At 39.6% G+C, this 20,673-nt stretch overlaps 1 protein-coding gene across 5 annotated transcripts in view; it reads left to right on the top strand.

Moving 5' to 3' along the window:
* TNRC18 (trinucleotide repeat containing 18) overlaps positions 1–20,673 on the top strand; it is a 139,647-nt gene that overhangs the window by 70,424 nt on the left and 48,550 nt on the right. For all 5 annotated transcript variants that reach the window (XM_069983549.1, XM_069983550.1, XM_069983552.1 and 2 more), the window contains exons 13-19: positions 1,195–1,320; positions 6,166–6,325; positions 9,974–10,082; positions 12,664–12,927; positions 15,951–16,151; positions 17,344–17,750; positions 20,060–20,203. In XM_069983549.1, the coding sequence (XP_069839650.1) occupies positions 1,195–1,320; positions 6,166–6,325; positions 9,974–10,082; positions 12,664–12,927; positions 15,951–16,151; positions 17,344–17,750; positions 20,060–20,203 (1,411 nt within the window). The remainder of the gene's footprint in view (positions 1–1,194; positions 1,321–6,165; positions 6,326–9,973; positions 10,083–12,663; positions 12,928–15,950; positions 16,152–17,343; positions 17,751–20,059; positions 20,204–20,673) is intronic.

The raw sequence follows: 20,673 nt of genomic DNA, 5'->3' as shown, positions 1-20,673 counted from the left end.
AAGCACTGCTTTAGGCTATAGTAGAATTCTCCAATTTCTCTGCCCGGAATTAACACAGCGGAACTTCCAAACAAACTCCAGGCTTAGAACCACACTCCGCACCCAGCTCACCTAACTTTCTGGAAAAACCGAGGATGGATAAGTAGGAGCAGTTCTACTATTTTTATGTTTAGAATCAATGGAACCGTGTCACAGGCAGATGGGGATATAGTCGCACTGGGGACACAGGCCCGCTGTCAGTGAATAGTGCCGCGGAATGGTGCGCAGCAAAAAAACTGTGCCAAGAGTGGGAACTGGCGGCATTTTTTAAAAAAAAGGTCTGTGCCACTGGTATCCCGTGCTGGATCTCTCTGCCTGTTTAACGGGTCTCTCTGCCATTCAAGCATCCCTGCACTGCACGCAGACAGGCAGAGAGCGTTGACTAGCTACTGGCGGCTCCCCACTCAGATGACTAGTTGCCACTCCTCCCCCTGCCTTGCACAGCAAAATAATACTCCTTTTTCCCCCACTTAAAGCTACCACCACAGATGCGGCTGGTAGCCTCGGGGAGCTGCACAGTAGATCTATACTGTGCAGCTGGGAACCATATTAGCACAGTCGTGCTGATTGGTTTCCTTTAACTCTGTAGAAATGTTAGTAGTGCTGTCCCTCATGTCATGCTTTGACTGTTAACTAGAGCTGCTTCTGTCTACAGATGTTTTATCTGTTTTGCATGCTGAGATATGATCAAAGAAACACCCATATCAACTTAGGTCACAAATGCCCCTACCAGACGCACTCAATCTTTCCTCTTTGGAACTTCCTCTGTCTTGACATATCATGCTCATAAAAAAATAAACAGACTTTAAGAACAGCACAAGTAGTAAAGTTTATCAACAGTGATATAAGCTATGTGAATGATAAAAGAGAGACTTTGCCAGTTATGTCAGGTGTGTCAGGAAGAGTTCAACGTTCACCATTGTAAAAACTTAGGTAACCTATAATGCTGATAAAATATTTGGCTTCCAGTCATTGGCCGGAGCAATGTCCCTCCTTGAACAGTGATAACAATTGCTTCAGAGGAGGCCAGAAGCAAAAAAAAAAAGCCAACTCTTAAAAAAAAAAAAAAAATCAACATACAGTAATATTTTCATAATTTTTTATTATTGTAATCTGCTAATTATTTTCATACTACATTAATTATAATTTTTGAAGGGAAAAATCTGATGAGAAAATTAAGATCGTAGCAAGAAGGGGCCCGGGTAGGCCAAAGAAAAGAAAACATGGAATAAATCCTTCATGCCTTAACCAAGAAAGGATGAAAAATAGCAACACTAGAAGGTAAGGATGCATTGTAAAATACAGAAGCTACTTGTTTTTGTTGGTACTTAGTGACACTGTCACCCCGTTTTTGCATGATGACTTCTCTACACGGCTGTAAAGGGTAAATTTTGCAGTTTTCATACCTTATTTTATATCATACGTCATGGTGCTTGTTCCAGTAAAAAATGGTCTTTTATCATCTGAAGATTGTGCTGCCTGGGCAGGGCTTTATGACTGCAGCGCCACTTAGCACCGCCCACATCACCACCGTAGGCCCTGCCCTCCATGATGACCTGGAGGGGGTGGGACAAAGAGCTTTAGGCCCCCAGCTCCAATGGCTGTCGGGCATGGCCTATGCGCGATGACATTGAGTGGCGGGGCCTAAAGTGATGTGGGCGGGACTAAGTTGCAGCCATGAAGCCCCGCCCGTGCAGCACAATCCGCAGATGATAAAAGTTCACTTTTTACTGGAACAAGCACCATGATGTATGATATAAAATAAGGTATGAAAGCTGCAAAATTTACCCTTTACACCTGTGTAGAGAAGTCATAATGCAAAAAAGGAGTGACCGTGTCACTTTAAAAGTATATACAGTATAACTAAATTTGGCAAAGTGCTACTTATCCCTTAACCAGTATATTGGCATGTTGGTGAATTGTGCCCAGTCTAACCACTTTGTGACCTTTACTTTAAATTCTTAACCACCAATAACAGGGATGTGATCAAGGGAAGCCAGTCGGTCACACAGACAGCCCCGGGCCTCTGCTAGGCCTACGATGCTGCCACGACTCTACAGGCTGCCATCAGCAGCTATCGAGTGCTGAGAGCATTAGTCAATGCAGTACATAGGTACTGCTTGAATCTCTACTAGCAATCATAGTATGGCTTATAGAAGTCCCCTGGGGGAACTACAAATAAGTGTTAATAAAAATATATATTTTTAAAAAAAATCAATAACAAATTTTTTTAAACATATTTGGTATCGCACCATGTGGAATCACCTGAACTTATAAATTATCACGTTCCTGGTTCCGCTGATTTTTTATTTTTTTTTGTTACATCACATTTAGAAAAAAAATAATAATAAAAAGTGATCAAAAAGTCACATATACGCAAGTGAGGTACTAATAAAAAGTGCAGATTATGGTGCAAAAATGAGCCCCCATAACAGCAAATATAAACGATTCAAATCAAAGCCTGCATACTTTAGGGTGCGTTTACACGGACAGATTTATCTGACAGATTTTTTAAGCCAAACCCAGGAATGGATTTGAAAATAGAAGAAATCTTAGTCTTTCCTTTATGACCTGTTCTCTGTTTATAGCCTGTTCCTGGCTTTGGCCTCAAAGATCTGTCAGATAAATCTCTGTGTAAACGCACCATTACAACTGAAGTAAAAAGGTAATAAAAGCAGCAAAAATTCACAATAAAAGACAGGTGGCCAAAGAAAGCAAAAGAAACCCCCCGAAATTCTTCAAATATATGAATGCAAAAAAACCAAGGTCAGATTATGTTGGACCCCTAAGTAATGGTGACGGGGATTTAATAACTGCGGATTAGGAGAAAGCTGAGTTACTGAATAGGTTCTTCAGCTTTGTATATACAAAAGAAGAGGATGGAGCTGAGGTGGATGGGGTCAGTACTGAGGTAGACTGGCATGGTTTTACTAAGGACAGAAGTTGCCAAACCAACCTAATATGTTATGAAAAGGTGAGTTAAAGCTTGGTTAGTGGGGTGGCTGTGGATATAGTCTACCTGAATTTTGCTAAATCATTTGACTAAGCAGTCTCTAATGGGTGTCTGGTGCAAAAATTACAGTCATAGGTTTAGAAAGTTTTGTTTGTAACTGGATTGAAAACTGTCTTGGTGATAGTACTCAGAGTGGTGGTCAATGATTCCAAGTTACACTGGGAGAATCACTGGTAGAAAAGGATCTGGGTGTACTTGTAGAACGGCTATTAGCCTTATACCCGATAAGGCTCTAGATGGAGCGAAACTAGTTGTTAGGCGATGCTCTCATGTTTTAAAGATCTGCTACCATAGTTGTGTCATAATGACAGATTAGTCTGCAGCTACTTGTCAGATGGTAAATTTATAGCTATTGTGTCACTGGCTGGTGACTGTGATTAGTGTTACAAATATCACGTTCAATACCTTTATTTATGGTAGTAGAGGTCTTTTAAGTTTTCCTATATGCAATATATTTTAATAGTTTGATTAAAAGTTATATTTTAACAGCGGTGAGGGGTAATTCAGGTTTCTGTGGGCTGGTCGGCCTTTTGTGCCTGTTAGTTATATTTCTAGTAGCCTGGCATCCCCTCTTATTCTTCTTTGACACCCCTTTGTTATTTTCTTGTAGATAATAGACTACAGAATAGCAAACAATGTCAGTCAGCTGCTTCTAAGGTTTACAGGATATTGCTGTCCAGTTTAGGAACCCGATTCATAAAAAAGGATGTACTAGAGCTGGAGAGGGTACAAAGACGGGCAACTAAAAGTTTAAGGGGAATGGAGCATCTTAGTTATGAGGAAAGATTAAAAGAATTAAATTTGTTTAGTTTTGAGAAGAGACATTTAAGGGGCCATATGATTAATTTATATAAATGTTTAAATGGCCCCTACAAGAAATATAAGGAATAAAGGTGTTTCAGGTAAAACCCCCTTGGAAAGACAAGTGGGCACTGCCTCCGCCTGGAGAAAAAAAGGTTCCATGAGAACAGTGACTCTGTGAAACAGTCTACCCCAGGATCCAGTCACAGCAAAAACAGTAGAGGGCTTCAAAACAGGTTTAGACAAGTTCTTAGACCAAAATACTAACTATGTAAGTGACTGATGACAGACCACCTTTATCTAAAATTTTGTCTGTTGGGTTTGAAATTTTGGGGGGCACAAACTCAAAGCTAGCTGTGTGCACCCTGGAAATAAGAGCACCAACAACACACTCTACCTGCATCACACCATGGAAGAAGGAAAGTGGTGTCCTGCTGCCTACAGGGACAGAAAAAAAACACTTTCTCAGACTGGATGCCTTACTATCCCCAAAAAATGCTAGGACTGTCTAAGACTCTGCAAAGCCAGAAAGACCCTCCCAATGGGGGAAATACTTGCTTAGTCTCCATTATATTGGTGCTATTTCGATTACCTTTTGTTAAAATACTACTGATATCACCTAAGGGGGGGTGTTTCTCAAGTCTGCAGTTCTGTCACTGAAATGGAGCTGACAGAGTCCAATAAAATAGGCAGTGATCTTTTTGGTTTTGTATCACTGCATCCTGAAAACTATAACACTTTTTTTTTTCCCCTGTTGATGTTGCCTTATGAGGGTTTTTTTTTGCACAATGAGTTGTTTGAAGAACATTTAGTGTATTCTATGTTTTATAGGCTATGTTCACAAATAACAAATTGCACAATCATAATAAGTGTTATTTTTGCCAGTCAAATTTGTGCCAAAAATAGCGCTAAATAAATGCTAGGTGTGAACATAGCCATAATATTTATTACATAAATTGGCCTAACACCTTCTGTGGCCAGCCTGAGGCAATACAAACCAGACAAAAATTTATTTATTTTATTTCTTCCTTAGCGCTTAAATGAGAGATATTTAGTTTGGGTAAATCTGGTAGTGGACATTTAAAGGGGTATTCCAGGTTATTTTGATATTAATTCTACTGATTTCTCTTGTAATATAATTAATATATCTCATTGGTTTCTATAATAAATTTTGTCTCTTTCTCTCTATTTTTATGTAAGTCACGTGTTTCTGTGACGTCACCGAACCGGAAGTGTGGGGACTTCCCCGACTCGGCCGGCCTCTTGGTGTTTATGTAGTTAGAAAGCTAGCAGAGCTTTACAAACGGCCTCCCTGCGCACGGGAGGTCACATGACACCCTGTTCCCGGGCGGCCTGTCAGTGTGAAGGAGGTCGCATCCACCTACTGTATAATCACTAAAACCCTCCACCCCCTGCCAGTATAATCCTCCCGATGTCTCCCCCGGCCCCCTCCATCCTGTGTATACAGTCCTTTTCAAAGATCTCTCACCCCATCCCCCGGTCTCGGCACCTCTTGCACTCAGCTGACAGGCTCTCTCTCTCTCTCGCTGTGTGTGAAGCAGGAGAGATTTCTTTCCTGCTCCGTACACAGTTCCTGGCAGCTGAGTTTTATCGGGGCAATTGACAGGCACTGTGTACGGAGCAGGAAAGAAATCTCTCCTGCTTCACACACAGCGAGAGAGAGAGAGAGAGAGAGAGAGAGAGAGAGAGAGCCTGTCAGCTGAGTGCAAGAGGTGCCGAGACCGGGGGATGGGGTGAGAGATCTTTGAAAAGGACTGTATACACAGGATGGAGGGGGCCGGGGGAGACATCGGGATGATTATACTGGCAGGGGGTGGAGGGTTTTAGTGATTATACAGGAGGTGGATGCGACCTCCTTCACACTGACAGGCCGCCCGGGAACAGGGTGTCATGTGACCTCCCGTGTGCAGGGAGGCCGTTTGTAAAGCTCTGCTAGCTTTCTAACTACATAAACACCAAGAGGCCGGCCGAGTCGGGGAAGTCCCCACACTTCCGGTTCGGTGACGTCACAGAAACACGTGACTTACATAAAAATAGAGAGAAAGAGACAAAATTTATTATAGAAACCAATGAGATATATTAATTATATTACAAGAGAAATCAGTAGAATTAATATCAAAATAACCTGGAATACCCCTTTAAGTTTCCATATCATATCTAGTATCTGAGCTATGAATTAACTTGTAGTTGCTGAAAGTATTTTAGTAGCAGAAACTTAGTAATTCTGAAAGATTTAGCTTACCATTTATTGGCTTACTATGTGTTTTATCCTTGCCTCTGATTATTTACAGGCTTAGCAAGTGTATTTTACTCTCTGAAAGAACTAAGGCAGGTGATTGTCTCCAGACAACACTATTAAATATTTCAGAAGTTGATGAGTTGGAGAATGAAAGAAAAAGTGGAATAGATGATTGGGAGGAGCACAGCAGTGCATCAAGTTACTGTTATGAGGTAAAATAATTTTATATATCAAATTAAGTAGTTCTTGTTATTTATATAATGGTGACATAAACATTATATAAATCTTAGAAAATAGAAGGGGAAATGGTGCTGTCAGTTTTTACAGTGTCTTTTAAAAGTATGTTTAGAATATTTTTTGACAGATGACAGTGTATAGACATACAGTGGCATCCATTACTTATAGGCTTCGATGTTAATAAAAAGTATATCAGATTGTATTAGTTTTTAACTGGATGCATCTGTGTAGAATATTGCTGCAAACCACGCTCTTCTATACAACAGGAAAAACAGTGGACCGGCATGACGTAGGCCAAAGGGTGTTTGTCCTCTGACAGGTGAATGTGGACCAAAGAATCTGTCTGACCTATGTGCTGGGAAAGCATATAACAAACAGACACAACAAATATAGTTTGAATATGGCCTAAATGGAGCTTAGGTATAGAGCTCTACAGGGTGGACACAGACTCCAAAGGGCTTCTGTGTTGCCCTGGGTATCCGAAACGTGTTCTGGATTCCCGAGAGGGCCCTACAGCAAAGCGCAGACATAAAGGCCCACTGGTTAATTCTATCATGGGCCCTATTGTCTATGTTTTACTGCAGTCTGAGCAGGCCCTAGTGTGGAACTGGGGTACTTGGGGCCCACCAGTGGAATTGAGAAGTGACATACTGACCTGGTTCCATCTGTATTTGTGACCACAACTCCCTTTGTGAATAACAATCACAACTTTCATGCTACCGTATTATCACCTTTATATGACCATACTGTCACGGTTACAAACCAATCCAGTAAAACAAGACCAATAATACCAGTATATAAGAAACAAATATTATCGCTTCACCATGACCTTTACATTACCATCACATAGTGTGGAATACTACTGTACCATAACTAAAATCCAGTAAACCAAGACTAATAATACCTGGCTAAATAACTGGACTAAACAAGAGTAATACCATTGCAAAGTAACATCGACTATACAAAGACCAGTATCCCCATACTTTGACCTATGTAGAGGTAGATACCAATGGTTCTGCATACCACATATAAGCGATTACAGTGCAGTTACATTCAGTAACTCACAAAGGACGTATTCTCTGATCAAAGTCTGTCACTTTTCCTTTTCTTCTCAGTCTTGCTCAGCTATCATGAAGACTTGTCTATTCTCTGCTTGTATGGACTGAAAGGGTGATACAAACAATTATATGTTTCTCATGTCATGTTCAAAGTACATACAATGAGAGATGTAGAAACTTTGCAATAGTTGTAAATTAAGAATTTTGTTTCTATAGTTCCTCTGCAGATATACCCATTTATTTAGTAGCTTAAAACAAATAAATTGTACATAGTCTGTTCCAGCAACTCTCTTCTTTGTTTCCTCTTTATATAAAGGGGTTATCTAGCGCTACAAAAACATGGCCACTTTCTTCCAGAGACAGCACCACTCTTGTCTCCAACTTGACTGGAGTTTTGATGCTCAGTTCCATTGAAGTGAATAGAGCTTAATTGCAATCCGCACCTGAACTGGAGACAAGAGTCGTGTTGTCTCTGAAAGAAAGTGGCCATGTTTTTGTAGCACTGGATAACCCCTTTAAAAGAAAATCATACAGTTGTAATTTATTTTTCAAACTACTGAAACTGTTGAATAGCTGTTAGGTCAAGGAGACACTTGGTGCTTTTCATATATCCAGATGAAAGTAGAAAATTCTTTTATTCTCTGGTACAAAGAATCAAAGAGGCTTTTCCAAGCTCCTGAAAAGCTACAAGCTGGAATGCCTCTTCTCTGCCTACTTGATTGAGACCTGAGCCCCAAGCAGGTTGAGTTATGGGAGGAAGCATTGAGGAGGTGTTACAGCTTGGTCCACTTGGAAAGGCCTTGTTGACTCCTTGTACTCCTACATTCTGGGAGCACAGCTGGCTATATGAAAGGTACCACATATCTCTCTATATAACAGTGTCTGCAGTTTGACCCATGAATGTCAGCTGACAAATTCCCTTTAATTGCTAGCAAGACCGTGCCTTGGATATCGCCTATCTGGACTTTAGCAAAGCCTTCAATGCACTTCCCCATAAAGAGCTGATAGAGAACTTCATGTTAATTTGGCTTAATCCTTGGATAATTCAGTGGGTTTGTGGTTGCCTGAAGGATAGATAGAGGATCGTTGTTAATGGTGTACCTTCAGAGACTGGTTACAAGTGTTGTGCCACAGGGATCTGTTTCGGGTCTTGTTCTTTTTATTATATTTATAAGTGACTTAAAGGAGAAGTCTGGCGAAAATTTTTATTAAAGTATTGTATTGCCCCCCAAAAGTTATACAAATCCCCAATATACAGTTAAAAGGGAAATGCTTATAAAGTGCTTTTTTCCCTGAGCTTACTACTGCATCAAGGCTTCACTTCCTGGATAAAATGGTGATGTCACGACCCGACTCCCAGAGCTGTTCGGGCTGTGGCTGCTGGAGAGGATGGTGGCAGGGGGACACTGAGGGTCTGAAGGGATACTGAGCATCCCACAGCTCTGGGAGTCGGGTCGTGGCATCACCATTTTATCCAGGGAGTGACATCACCATTGTATCCAGGAAGTGAACCCTTGATGCAGTAGTAAATGCAGGGAAAAAAGCACTTAATGTGCATTTCCCGTAATAAGTGTATATTGGTGATTTGTATAACTTTTGGGGGGCAACCCAATACTTGAATAAAAAATTTTGCCGGACTTCTTCTTTGAGAAAAGTTTTGATACTCAAGGTTTGCTGATAACAAAGTGTGCAATAGAGTTCATATTCCTGGGAATGTCAGTAATACAGTAGATGTTGTTATCTAAGCAATGGAAACTGCTGTTTAATGTTTTCAAATGTAAAATAATGCACTTGGGGAGGAGGAACCCTCTATCTGAGTATTACATTGGCAGTTCTGCGTTTGCAAAGACTGCAGAGGAGAAGGATTTAGGGGTAGTGATTTCTGACAGCCTTAAAGTGACTCTGTACCCACAACCCCCCCCCCCCCCCCCTAAACTTGAAGCCCGTGCCAAATGGGAGTATCTGTGCCCTAACTTTGCACAACCTCTCTGTCCCTCCTCCCCACCTTCTTCATCATTAGGAATGCTCCAGGCAGATCTAAAAATAGAACCGGTCCGAAGACTGGCTACAAAAATGGTGGAGGGTTTGAGGCGTTAAACATTTCAGGAAAGATATTTACAGATATGAATTTGTGAATCTGTATAGTCTGGAGGAAAGAGGGGAAAGGGGGACATGATAGAAATCTATAAATATGTTAAAGAATTAAATAAGACGGAGTGTTTTCATATAAAACTGAACTTAAAAACAAGGGGACACAATGAGAGCTTAGTTGGGGCAAAGATTAGCAATTAGTAGCAACACTTTCAGCAGATAAACATTTATTAATCCTAAGATAATAAGAAAGGAATTGCTAAAAGGGCAGACTAGCTGGACCAAGTGGTCTTTTTCTGACAACAATCCTCAACAACGTTCCTATGTAGATCCTCCATAGAAGATGTGGAAGCAAAATACTATGTAATTTCTAGCCTAATTGCAGAGTTGCTGAATTTTTCAATCTGGATGCTTTAGGATCATATAGTAAAAAAAATTATGACAAATTGTTTTAAGTTTTTTTTTCTAATTAAGTTCGCAGAAAATTGTCAAGAAAAGCAAAGAGATGGAAGAAGCAAAAGGAAAATTTCAGAATTCAGGCAGATGCACAGTATGCAGCTTTCCCGGATTGTTTCTAAAGAAGGTAGATCATGTGAAAGATAAATTTAAAATTTGGAGTACTCTCCCATTGACTGCCCCAGGGAGAATGAACCTGATTAAAATGATAATCCTTCCTAAATGCCTCTATATCTTACAACACGCCTCTGTCCCGGTACCCCGCACATTCTTTAAGTCCCTTACGTCCTTATTTCCATCCTTTATATGGGGGAATAACAGATCAAAACTCAGGTTGGTAACTCTGCAGAGGCCTAAAGATGCAGGAGGCTACGCCCTCCCGGATATGTACCTATATTATTTGGCGGGCCAGCTGAAATTGCTCCGTCCCTGGGTGCTGACCGATTCATTGCCTAACTCCGAATACCGTCTAGCACACTACCTAGGGATAGGTTATATCCGTTTGTTGCTAGAAGGCTCCTCTGGGGCAAAGAAGCCGTATCTACCCATACATAGATTGGCGAGACAAGTTTGGTTTGCAGTCAAGAAATTGCATGGATTTACTGATGTTATGGCAGATCTCCCCTTATGGGATAATCCTAATTTCTCCTAAGATCTAGAACCAGCCTTCTGGCATTTGCATGGCATAACGTCTTTGCATGATATATATGTCTCTGGCACTTTGAAAACCTTTGTCCAATTGCAGGAAGACAATCACTTACCTAGAAACTCTCAGTTTCGATACTTTCAAATTCGCCATGCTCTCACTGCACAGTTTTCCTCGCTGAACCCACCCATCTCAGACTACCCTCTGATAGGGGTCTTGCGGTCTCAGGGTCCGAAAGGCCTCATCTCCTCTCTATACACTCACCTTATTCACTTGAAGGTTTCTAGTTCCCCTCTGCCATCAGAAGCTTATTGGAAAACCTGTATACCCACGCTAACTGATGATGACTGGCAAGAAATACTCTGTTCCCACACATTGGCATCCCCTGCAGCCAATAATAAGATGACCCAAATGTTTATCATACATAGCTGCTATCTTACTCCAATTAGATTATGTCGCATGGGGCGGCTGCCCACAGATGAATGCCATCGTTGTCGTAGACCTCAGGCTGATTTCTGGCACCTGATCTGGCAGTGCTCCCATGTGTCATCATTCTGGCAGGAGGTCACAGCTATGTTGACAGAGATACTCTCAAAGCCAGTGCCCTTAACGCCCCTATTTTGCCTATTTGGCGTGTTGGCAGAGGAGGAATGGACGCACCATGAGCGGATTTTCTTGAGAGGCCCTATTTATGGCCCGTAAGGTAATTGCTTTGCGTTGGATGGATCCGAGACCCCCCACTCTCTCTAAATGGAAAAAACTGGTCAACACTGTGGTCCCATTCTCCCAAATAATATATGTGAGGCGAGGACACCCTAACAAATTTAGGAAGGTATGGGGAGCATGGTGCGCCTCCCCACAGGCGGCATACACAACCTCCAATTTCAGGACACTGAGGGACGCCCTAGAGTCTCGCTTGGTAGCGTAAATGTGTACTCGATTTCACTTTATGTTTAGTCGTTCTACTTTTGTTCAGTTAAGCGATAAGTTGGTTCGCTGTATATTTTTGTTTATTTTCTTTGTGATGAAGAAGTGCATAATTTGTGTACCTCTGCTGTGACGGTAATTTTTATTCCTCTCTTCACATTTTTAATAAAACGAATTTAAAAAAAAAAGAAGCTAGATCAAAGTGGTCTAAAGTTCTGCCCAGAAAATTCTAAATTTCAAAGTGTAGCCATGGATTGCTTAAAGGGGTACTTAGGCAGGGAAAAGTATATAGATTAGTAATTTACCTGGATTTAAAAATATCAAGTCTTCCTGTACTCAAGTCTTCCCAAAATCTATAACAGTTTTTACTTTTTTTTGCTACCTTCTATTTTTCCCAGGGTTGAATTTGATTAAACCTCTCACTGAATAGTCAGATGAGTGCAAAACTAGGTGTAAACACTAGGCTCAGGGGGTTGTGAATACAAATTTGATTTTAACAAAGGCATTTTAATAGTTTTTACTCTTATTGGTATGCCTTTTAGCAGAAATCCGTCCCTCTATTTGTACTCTTAGGCCGAGTTCACGTATTGTAAGACAGCAGCCGTTCTGTGACACGCCCGTGTCACAGAACGGCTGCTGTCTGTGATGTTCACCCTTGCCGGTACTGCAGTACCAGCCGGATGAACATCACTGTCTTAATTGGAAATGCAGGCACATTTGGGTCTGCCTGCACTCTAGTTAACCATAGCAAACAATGTAAAGTACGGCCATGAGCCACACTTACATTGTGTGCACTTCTTATTAAGTGTGGCCGCTATTCAGTGAATAGCGGCCACACAAAGTGAACATGTCAGATTTATGGGCGGCCGCAGTGTATGCATAGAAAACAATAGGAATATGATGATCTGTTTTTAAGCAAACTGTAACAATGGGCTATTATACAGAATGGCAGGAGGAGGGTGATAGTGTTGGGTGGGGAGATTCCTTATGAGGGCTACAAATCCATGTTCTTTCTTTGGAATGGTTAGCCAAAAAGCAAAACACTAACAGTGCACATATGGTGTAAGTTGAAAATGACAACTCTATTTATTTATTTATTTAATTTTTTCTCTCATAATCTGTATTTCATTTGCAGATACAGATTCAGAAGATGATGACAGCATAATAAGAAATGAATGGCTGTCCCAGCCCAAATCATTACATTATAGCATGTGCAATATGCTAACACAAAAAATGAAGATTCTTGGACGTTCTCCATCACCGCAACACATCTCCTCGTTCTATAGGACTTCCAAATCTAAGCAGACACAAAGCAGAAATAGACATCTCTGTTTACTGCTACCTGGTCGGGAGGCTGAATCATCTTTCAGTGATTCAACGGAGGACTCTTTGGACCAAGGTTACTAGTTTTACAAAGCAAAAGTTCAGCCTCAGATATACAGGGAGTTCCTCCTGTTAATGGTGGTCTGGTTGGCTATCTGTCTGTTCTGCAGTTTCAATAATTTTCCTTTACAGTGTATCTCTTTTTGGCTCGTGTGAGCTGTTTTAGTCTTCATCAGTCTCCTTTTTTTCCTGTGTTATCTTTGGCATGAAGGTTCCATCAGATCAGAAACAGTCTTTGTATTTTGACGAAGTGTGGGTGTGTGATTTGTTTGTATTATAAATTTTTTATTAAACATACCAATTTTATTTTTTGATAATGCCAGTGTACTTTTGTGTCTCTTGCGATGCATTCTAAATTGTTAATATAGTTTTGGCTTTTTTTCTTTGTTCTGCTTTCCGTTTCCTCCTACCCTCTGCATCACTCCAAGGATTATCATGTTGCTTTAAAGGTCCTGCAGTGTTCATATTTCAAATATCCCTCCTTACTTTTGCCTTTTAAGTAAAAATATATATTATGTAGTTTTGTAGGTTTTTCAGATACTGAAGTTTAAACAATTTGAACACTATTGCAATGGTTGCTGTAATGCATCTAAAAATAGAAATGACTTTTGTTTTGTGTCTAAAGCTCTTATGCAGACCTTTGTGTATCTCCGTGATTACAGATTACAAACTAGTCTTTTGTGTCGACTGATCCTGCAGTCATGTGTAACTCATGTCCAATATTTCTGTTCCTTTTCCTTCTGTTAGTAGAACGATAGGGAAAAGAGAAGTAACACATGGCTGCAGAAGAACAGAGTTTGTTTCTAGTTTGTAACCATGGAAACAGAGGTTTGTGTAGAACATATACACAGAAAAACAATGGGATGTTTAAAAGACTATTTACAAAGTTATTTTATTTTACAATTATGCAAGGAAAATGATTTATTGCAGATGTGGACATTTCCTTTAATGTATTATATTTAAAAATGAATTTCTCTTATACATCCTATTGTATCAACATGATTATAATATACATCCTTTTTCGCAGAAAGTAGTGTTTCCTGGAATCATATTTTTTTTAACCAAGACTGGGGGGATATTTGAGAAGTGGATATGCTAAGACTTGCTGTAATACTAAAAATGTGCAGAAATTAACCAAACTTTTCTAGAATGCTTGCTTTTTCCTTGCAGCTGCTTGAGCATTCCTTCACCCCTTACCCATGATGCTTTGAATGTCTGTATCGGTTTCTTGCATTTGCTCTTACGCTGCTCTAAGGAAGCAAAGTGATTGGCTGGAGTAGGGCAGACACCGCACAGCGTGGGTCAGATTGCAAGCCATCAGAACCTTGATCTCTGTAAAGTAGGTAACTTCTGAACATCAACCTCTTTATTAGTAAATCTTCCAGCCTCACGTCTAATCCTCTGTTCCCTAGCATATTATTGGAATAAGTAGTAGGTTCTTATAAATTGCAATAAGCATTGTTCTCGAAATTAGATATCATGGGAATAGTAATTGAAAAAAGATATATATACTTAGTTGCTCTATTGTCAAGATTATTGTCCCCTTATAATCAGCCTAGAGATTGTGTTTTGTGCAGTAATTTTTTAGTAGTGACAGTCTTGTCTTTGGTAAATCAAAGAATCACTAGAGAATGAAAAATGGAGCTTTCTTAATGGTAAAAAATCTTATGACATATTTTGCTGTAATTATTTTGGCATTGTCATCAATCAATATGGAAAGCAAAATGTGCTGTATGCGCACATTCATGACCCCCAAAATTTATATTGAAGAACTTTGTGGCTAACGTTTTAAACAATAGTATAGATTCATAAGTGTAAATAATTTAGTGTGTTGTTTTTTACATGATACACATATTCTTAACTAGACAAATGCTTTTGTTCTAAAGCAGTTCATTCCGTTACAATCACATTATGTAAAGTAGGAAAAGGAAACACATCAGTATGCTCAGTTCAGATGTTTAGAGGAAAGCATATTCATATATTTAGTTTAGTACTTATTTTCTATTTTAGTATTAGTAAGTGTAGCCTTCATGGCCTTGTACGTCTACATAGAGTAGGTTTCTTGTGATGAAGGGTTTGAATGTGAGAGAAAGACCCCTTAGCTGTCTATGGTCTGCCTTCATCTAGCCTGCTTTGTACGCTCTGCCTGACATTGTGATAGAACACGTACCACAATTTCTAATGGGTCTGTATTGTGCTCATTGTCTGTATAACTTTTATTCCCTTGCTATAATGCTTCAGAAATCATCCTGTTTGTCAGTCTTTAATTACTTAATAACATTATAATTTCATTGTTAAGCATATAACATTCTCACTGCTTGTATGAATTAACTGTGCTATAATTCCTGAACAGCATGAGCTAACCTTTTTTGTCTTTTTTTTTTTTTTTTCTTGGCAAGCTTTCATTTGTTTGGAAACCTTTTAATATGCCTGACAAATCTTTCACCTATAAACTATTTGCCATCTGTGTTGTGTACATTTATGTATGCCGCTAAATTACTGGCTATCAATACAAATTAAGCCGTAAACATAATCTGTTCCATTTTTCACAAATGTGCGGATTTTTACCATTGGAAAAAACAACAGATTATTGTGTATTTGAATCATTATTATTATTATTGTCAGCATTTTGAATATTTTTCTTTTTAGTTCTTGGTAAAAGCAGAAACCTTACAATACCACTATGGAGTGTTTGAAACTCATAACAGAATATAGCCTACATATTAATGGGGTACCATGAAAATCATAATTTTTAAGGCATGTATTTCTAGAAAAACAACATGATCTAACTGTGTATTTCGTAGCATATAGTTTTTTGCTCCTTTTTTTATACTTCCACTTAAGTCCCAGGCTTTTAGTTGCCCTTGTGCAGTGTTCTGGAGTAATTTGCTGACCACCATCTTAGGTGTACATCCTTCCTTTTTCTGTCAATAGTTGCAATAGTGAAAAGGTGGTTATAAAAGACCATTTGATTTATTACATAAAAACAGTTGAAACAATGTAATTTTCCATGTCATCTTTCTTCACTTGAATTTATAGATTATAGCTCTGAAGAGGAGGAAAATTATATTGCTTATGATATGGACCATTTCCCTTGTCCGCATGTAGAGGATAGTGGGCTAGGTCTTCTTGCACGATTTGCAGCCAATGAACCACCTAATCCTGTCATTTCTCCAACCTTATCCATTGTTCTTTTGGATGACAAACAAGCGTCAGTGGAGGATAAAAAAACTGTGATGGGTGAGTTGTGACAAAACATATTTAATATGTGCTCTGCTTTTGCTTTTGTTCTGGGAGCCAAAAAATTAGTTAATGGGAAACTATCAGCCTGTTTGTGCATATCGATAGCCAGTGAAATCTTACCGGCGCTGGTCTTCTCCCGTTCCTCTTACCTCTATAAGAGGTAAATAATGCCACACTGGGACCACCACCATTACCACTGTATACTGTAACATACTATATACAGTATACAGCAAGAGATCACTGATAACCGGCAGGGGCTATGTACAATGCTGGGGGAAAAAAGAGGGGGGTCTCTGCACTGTAGTGAAGGTATATACCGGGCAGTTTTTTGCAGATGGCACTTAACTGGGTAAAGTAATCACCACAGAGGAGGAGAATATGATATTACAGAGGGATTTGAAGAAGCTGGAGACTTGGGCAGAGAAATGGCAAATGAAGTTTAAGGTGGATAAATGTAAGGTTATGCACTTGGGCTGTAGAAGTACAATTATGTGCTAAATAATAAAACCAAAAACTGCTTCCGAAGAGGACCTGGGAGTATTGGTGGACAGTAAACTCAACTTAAGTGATTAGTGCCAGATTGCGGCTGCCAAGGCTACTAAAATCATTAAATGCATCAAAAGAGGCATAGAGGTACTGTGCTCAGCCAATTACGGCTGAGCAGCTGATGACGCGGCAGACGGCGGCCGGCACTAGGTACAGTCGGAGCGGTTTGGCCGGCCGCCCGAAGATGACATCATTGTCACAAGATGGCAGACGGGGGTCGACACGAATCAGGTGAGTATAGAGCACTACACTTCTGGGTCTAGCGTGGGTGGGGGGTACACGGGGAAGGGGGCCATTCACTAACATAACATACATTGCAAAGTAATGTGTGTTATTTAGTGAATAATTGTTTACTGCCGCACTACCCCTTTAAATAGGTTCAAGGGAGGATACTTTTCTTGAAAAATATAACATAAGTTATGGGCACTAAAATTCATGTGATAGGATGTTTATCCAGGGATTTATTCTGATTGCCAATTTGGAGTTGCGAAGGATTTTTTTCTCCCTGTGATGAGGCAGTTGCCATCTGCTTTATAGGGGTTTTTGCCTTCCTCTCAATCAACACAGTAGGATTTCTGTAGGTTGAACTTTATGGACTCTTGTCTTTTTTTAACCCTAATAACTGTTATATTTTTCTGTAAAGGCACAGAATCTGAGGAAACAGAATCGGAAACTGAAGAAAAAAATGAAGCAATATCGTCACTTGACCTTAAGTTTACTAGCAAAAAAATAGGGAATTCCAAAATTGCTTTAGGTACTATGGAAGTGGATACCATTCATCAGTCAGAAAAAGAAAAAATAATTGATAAACCACAGAAGTTAAACAAAACTAAGTCAACAAAAGACCATGGCCAAGAATTTGAAGTAGAAGTAAGTGACGATGATCTTTGGAGTCGACGCAGAAGTGAGCGTATTTTTCTCCATGGTGCTATCAGTTCTCCATCTGTGTTGACTGATGTCACCACAAATGCAACCCCTGTGCCTAAAACAGTTCGTTGCAGCAAAATGACTAGCCCTAAGAAAGGAAAAGAGCAAAGAGACAATTGTAAGGTACGTTAAAAGTCGTTTTACATTACTCGATCTTCATCTCTCTTGCTGATCAGCGCTCTCTTGCAGTGTCTTTACAAGGCATGATATTGTTTGTGCGGCCGTTAACCTTTTATTGTGATCGGCTGCACATCCCCTGTTTACACACAGCGATGTGCAGCCGATAAAAGTAAATTTTAGTGCCGCACAAAAGATGCAATCAGCTTATGAGTGTTTCTTTGCACATAGACTGATTGCTGCCACTTTTACACACCTGATTGTCAGACAAATGGTCGTTTCTAGTAACGCTCATTGAAGACAATCTGCTTGTGTATATATATAGTGAGTTCCACTATTAATGCATTCAGGTGTCCATCTTTTTGAGAAAAAATGGATTCGTAATTAAATAACATAAAACATTTAACTCACCTCTTCAATCACACCGTGATCCACTGCAGAAGCTTCAGCATGTGCCCTTTTGTTTAATAAGAGCTGACATGTGACCACTGCACCCAGGCATTTGCTTTTACAGTCACTTACAGAACTATAATGCCAGGGTACAAACACATTACTGCTGAGGTCACTGATTGGCTGTAGTGGTCATATGTCATGAACTAGTAAAGATCTGCGCTCATTGCCACAAGATTGAAGACATTTTTGTTTAATATTTTATTACATATAAGGGTTAAAATCCCTGTTAAAGGGTAATTGTCACTACACCTGCCGCTGGTTCAGTGGTGAATTCCCTAACCCAGACGTTCAGATAGCCATGGCAACGAATGACGCGGTGACTGAAATGCACCCGAACCTCCGGATTAGGAGACATATTCACCACTGACAACTCCTGTTCTATCTTGGTTGTGCACTTAGAGTCTAGTTTAAGAGTAAGCGTTTGGCCCAGTCTGAGACCCAGAACACTCTGGATCAAGTTTTTGGTAAGAATATTTCTGTACTTTTCCAAACGTATCTCCAAACATCTTATACTGTTTGATAGCTGGTAATAGACGGTATCTATTACCACTGTCCTGCCCCCTTTTATCTGTAAAATGAATTGTAATCTACTTATCCAGTAAATCCATCATGGCTTTCGTTGTGTGATAAATTATTGCAAGTTCAGGGTTGTACAAACTTGCGCAATTCCTTTTTTAACGGCTTATCTAAAAACTGACGCTTCCTCACTTAGAGTATGTGCATACTAAGGAATCCGTGTGGATAACTTCCGTGCGTGCTCTATCTCGAAGTTCCGCCCGTCCCATACCCTCAATTCTATGCTGCCTGAACATGTGGGAATAGGGGGATGGTGATTGGGGCAAGTGGTGGATTCCGCTACAAATTATCCGCACGGATTCTATAGCGTGCACATACCCTTATACCCTTTTTCTAGCATAATGCTTTTAAATTTAGCTCCTTATAAGTATTTTGTAGTATTTTATATTCTTTAGAAACTTAATTTCCTTTCTGCCAGATTTGCATATGTATTTTTCTATGTGCACATATTTTTTGAATTTGTTGAGTGGCTGACTGGGAGCAAATTATATTCATTACATGTTCAGGATCTAATTGTTTATTGATGGATGTATTATGTCTACTGTTTGTGTCTGACTTTTTTTCTGTGTGTTCTCTTTTCTGTGTTGGTGTAACATCTTATGTTGAAATGTTAATGTGTGACAGTTTTGCTGATGTCTTCCTGATTTTATCTATAAAATTTTGGTGGATCTGTGCTGTGGTCATTAAAGCAAATCTGTCACATCCCTGCCAGCCTACCAAGCACCTCAGGATATAGATATGTTGCCTCTGTCTGTTTTTCTCTTAATTAATAATACTTTTATTCGGGCTCTGAACAGTGTCAAGAAGGCAGGGACTATCATTCCTTTGGCCCTAATATTACTAGTCCTCACTGTGCTATATGTGGAGTGCTCTGACCCGATTATGCAAACGGTCAGGCATACAGCACAATGAGGCATAGCAGTGCTAAGGCCTAAGAAACTGTGGGCCCAGCCCCCTTGACACATTAGATATCTGAACTAAAATATTTATTTTATCTATCTGTAGTGGTGCAGTCAGCTCAGGAGGCACACAAGGTGATGGATTTGCTTTACTTTGGGTCCCTTCTGATGTGTAGATGCTATCATGTTTCTTCTATGCATCTGGTGTATATCTGTCTCTGTTGTGTGTGTCTGGTAAGTTGATGTATTTATTGTCAGTATCAGTCTTTGGCAATATTTAGAACAAATGTCCCAAAAACCTGTAAAATAAGAAAAAGTTTTGTTACATTAATTAATATAAATATGTATCTTTATAACTGATGTGTTTTTTCTTTTGCATTACTACAGAAGAAAAAGATTAAGCTGGGTTCCTGCTTGGCTTCCTCAGAGACTAGTGGTTCTTTGCCTAATAATCAGCTCAGTGGAAGTAATTCCATGTCCTATAGTCGAAAAAATAAACTTAAGCTAAAGCCTAAAAGTTTGAAAGAAGAGGTAAGAATACAAATAAAATACAATACGAATAAGAAAAACCTAAAAGTAAAAGTTTTAGAGAGGTCAAATATGGAATGTGGTAGTGTAATATTTAGACATTGCAGTTACCCTCACAGACCTAGAGATTTGGTCTTGCATGAGCTAAACAATACCCTCTTGACAGCTGCAAACATGCCAGTGGTAAACTATTTTGTACACTCTGGAGATCCATACTCTTTTATGTCTTTTTAGATCAAAAAGAAAATATGAAGTTTTGTTTAGGTAATATTTCCCCTTCAGCCCCCCCAACCCTGCCCCACCCCTACACTCCACCCCTGCAGGTTATCCAAGCTGTAATTTTCTTTCAGTTCTATTAAGATGTACAACAGATCTGTTTCTGATGTAATGAGAACAAAAGAAGAAAAAAAAGGTTGTTAATGCTTTTATTATTAATAATAATAATTATGTTAACCATGCATTTGCAAACCCAT

The sequence above is a fragment of the Dendropsophus ebraccatus genome, chromosome 9 (assembly GCF_027789765.1).
Source record: "Dendropsophus ebraccatus isolate aDenEbr1 chromosome 9, aDenEbr1.pat, whole genome shotgun sequence".
Taxonomy (NCBI): Eukaryota; Metazoa; Chordata; class Amphibia; order Anura; family Hylidae; genus Dendropsophus; species Dendropsophus ebraccatus.
This window is presented reverse-complemented; position numbering and strand designations above follow the sequence as displayed.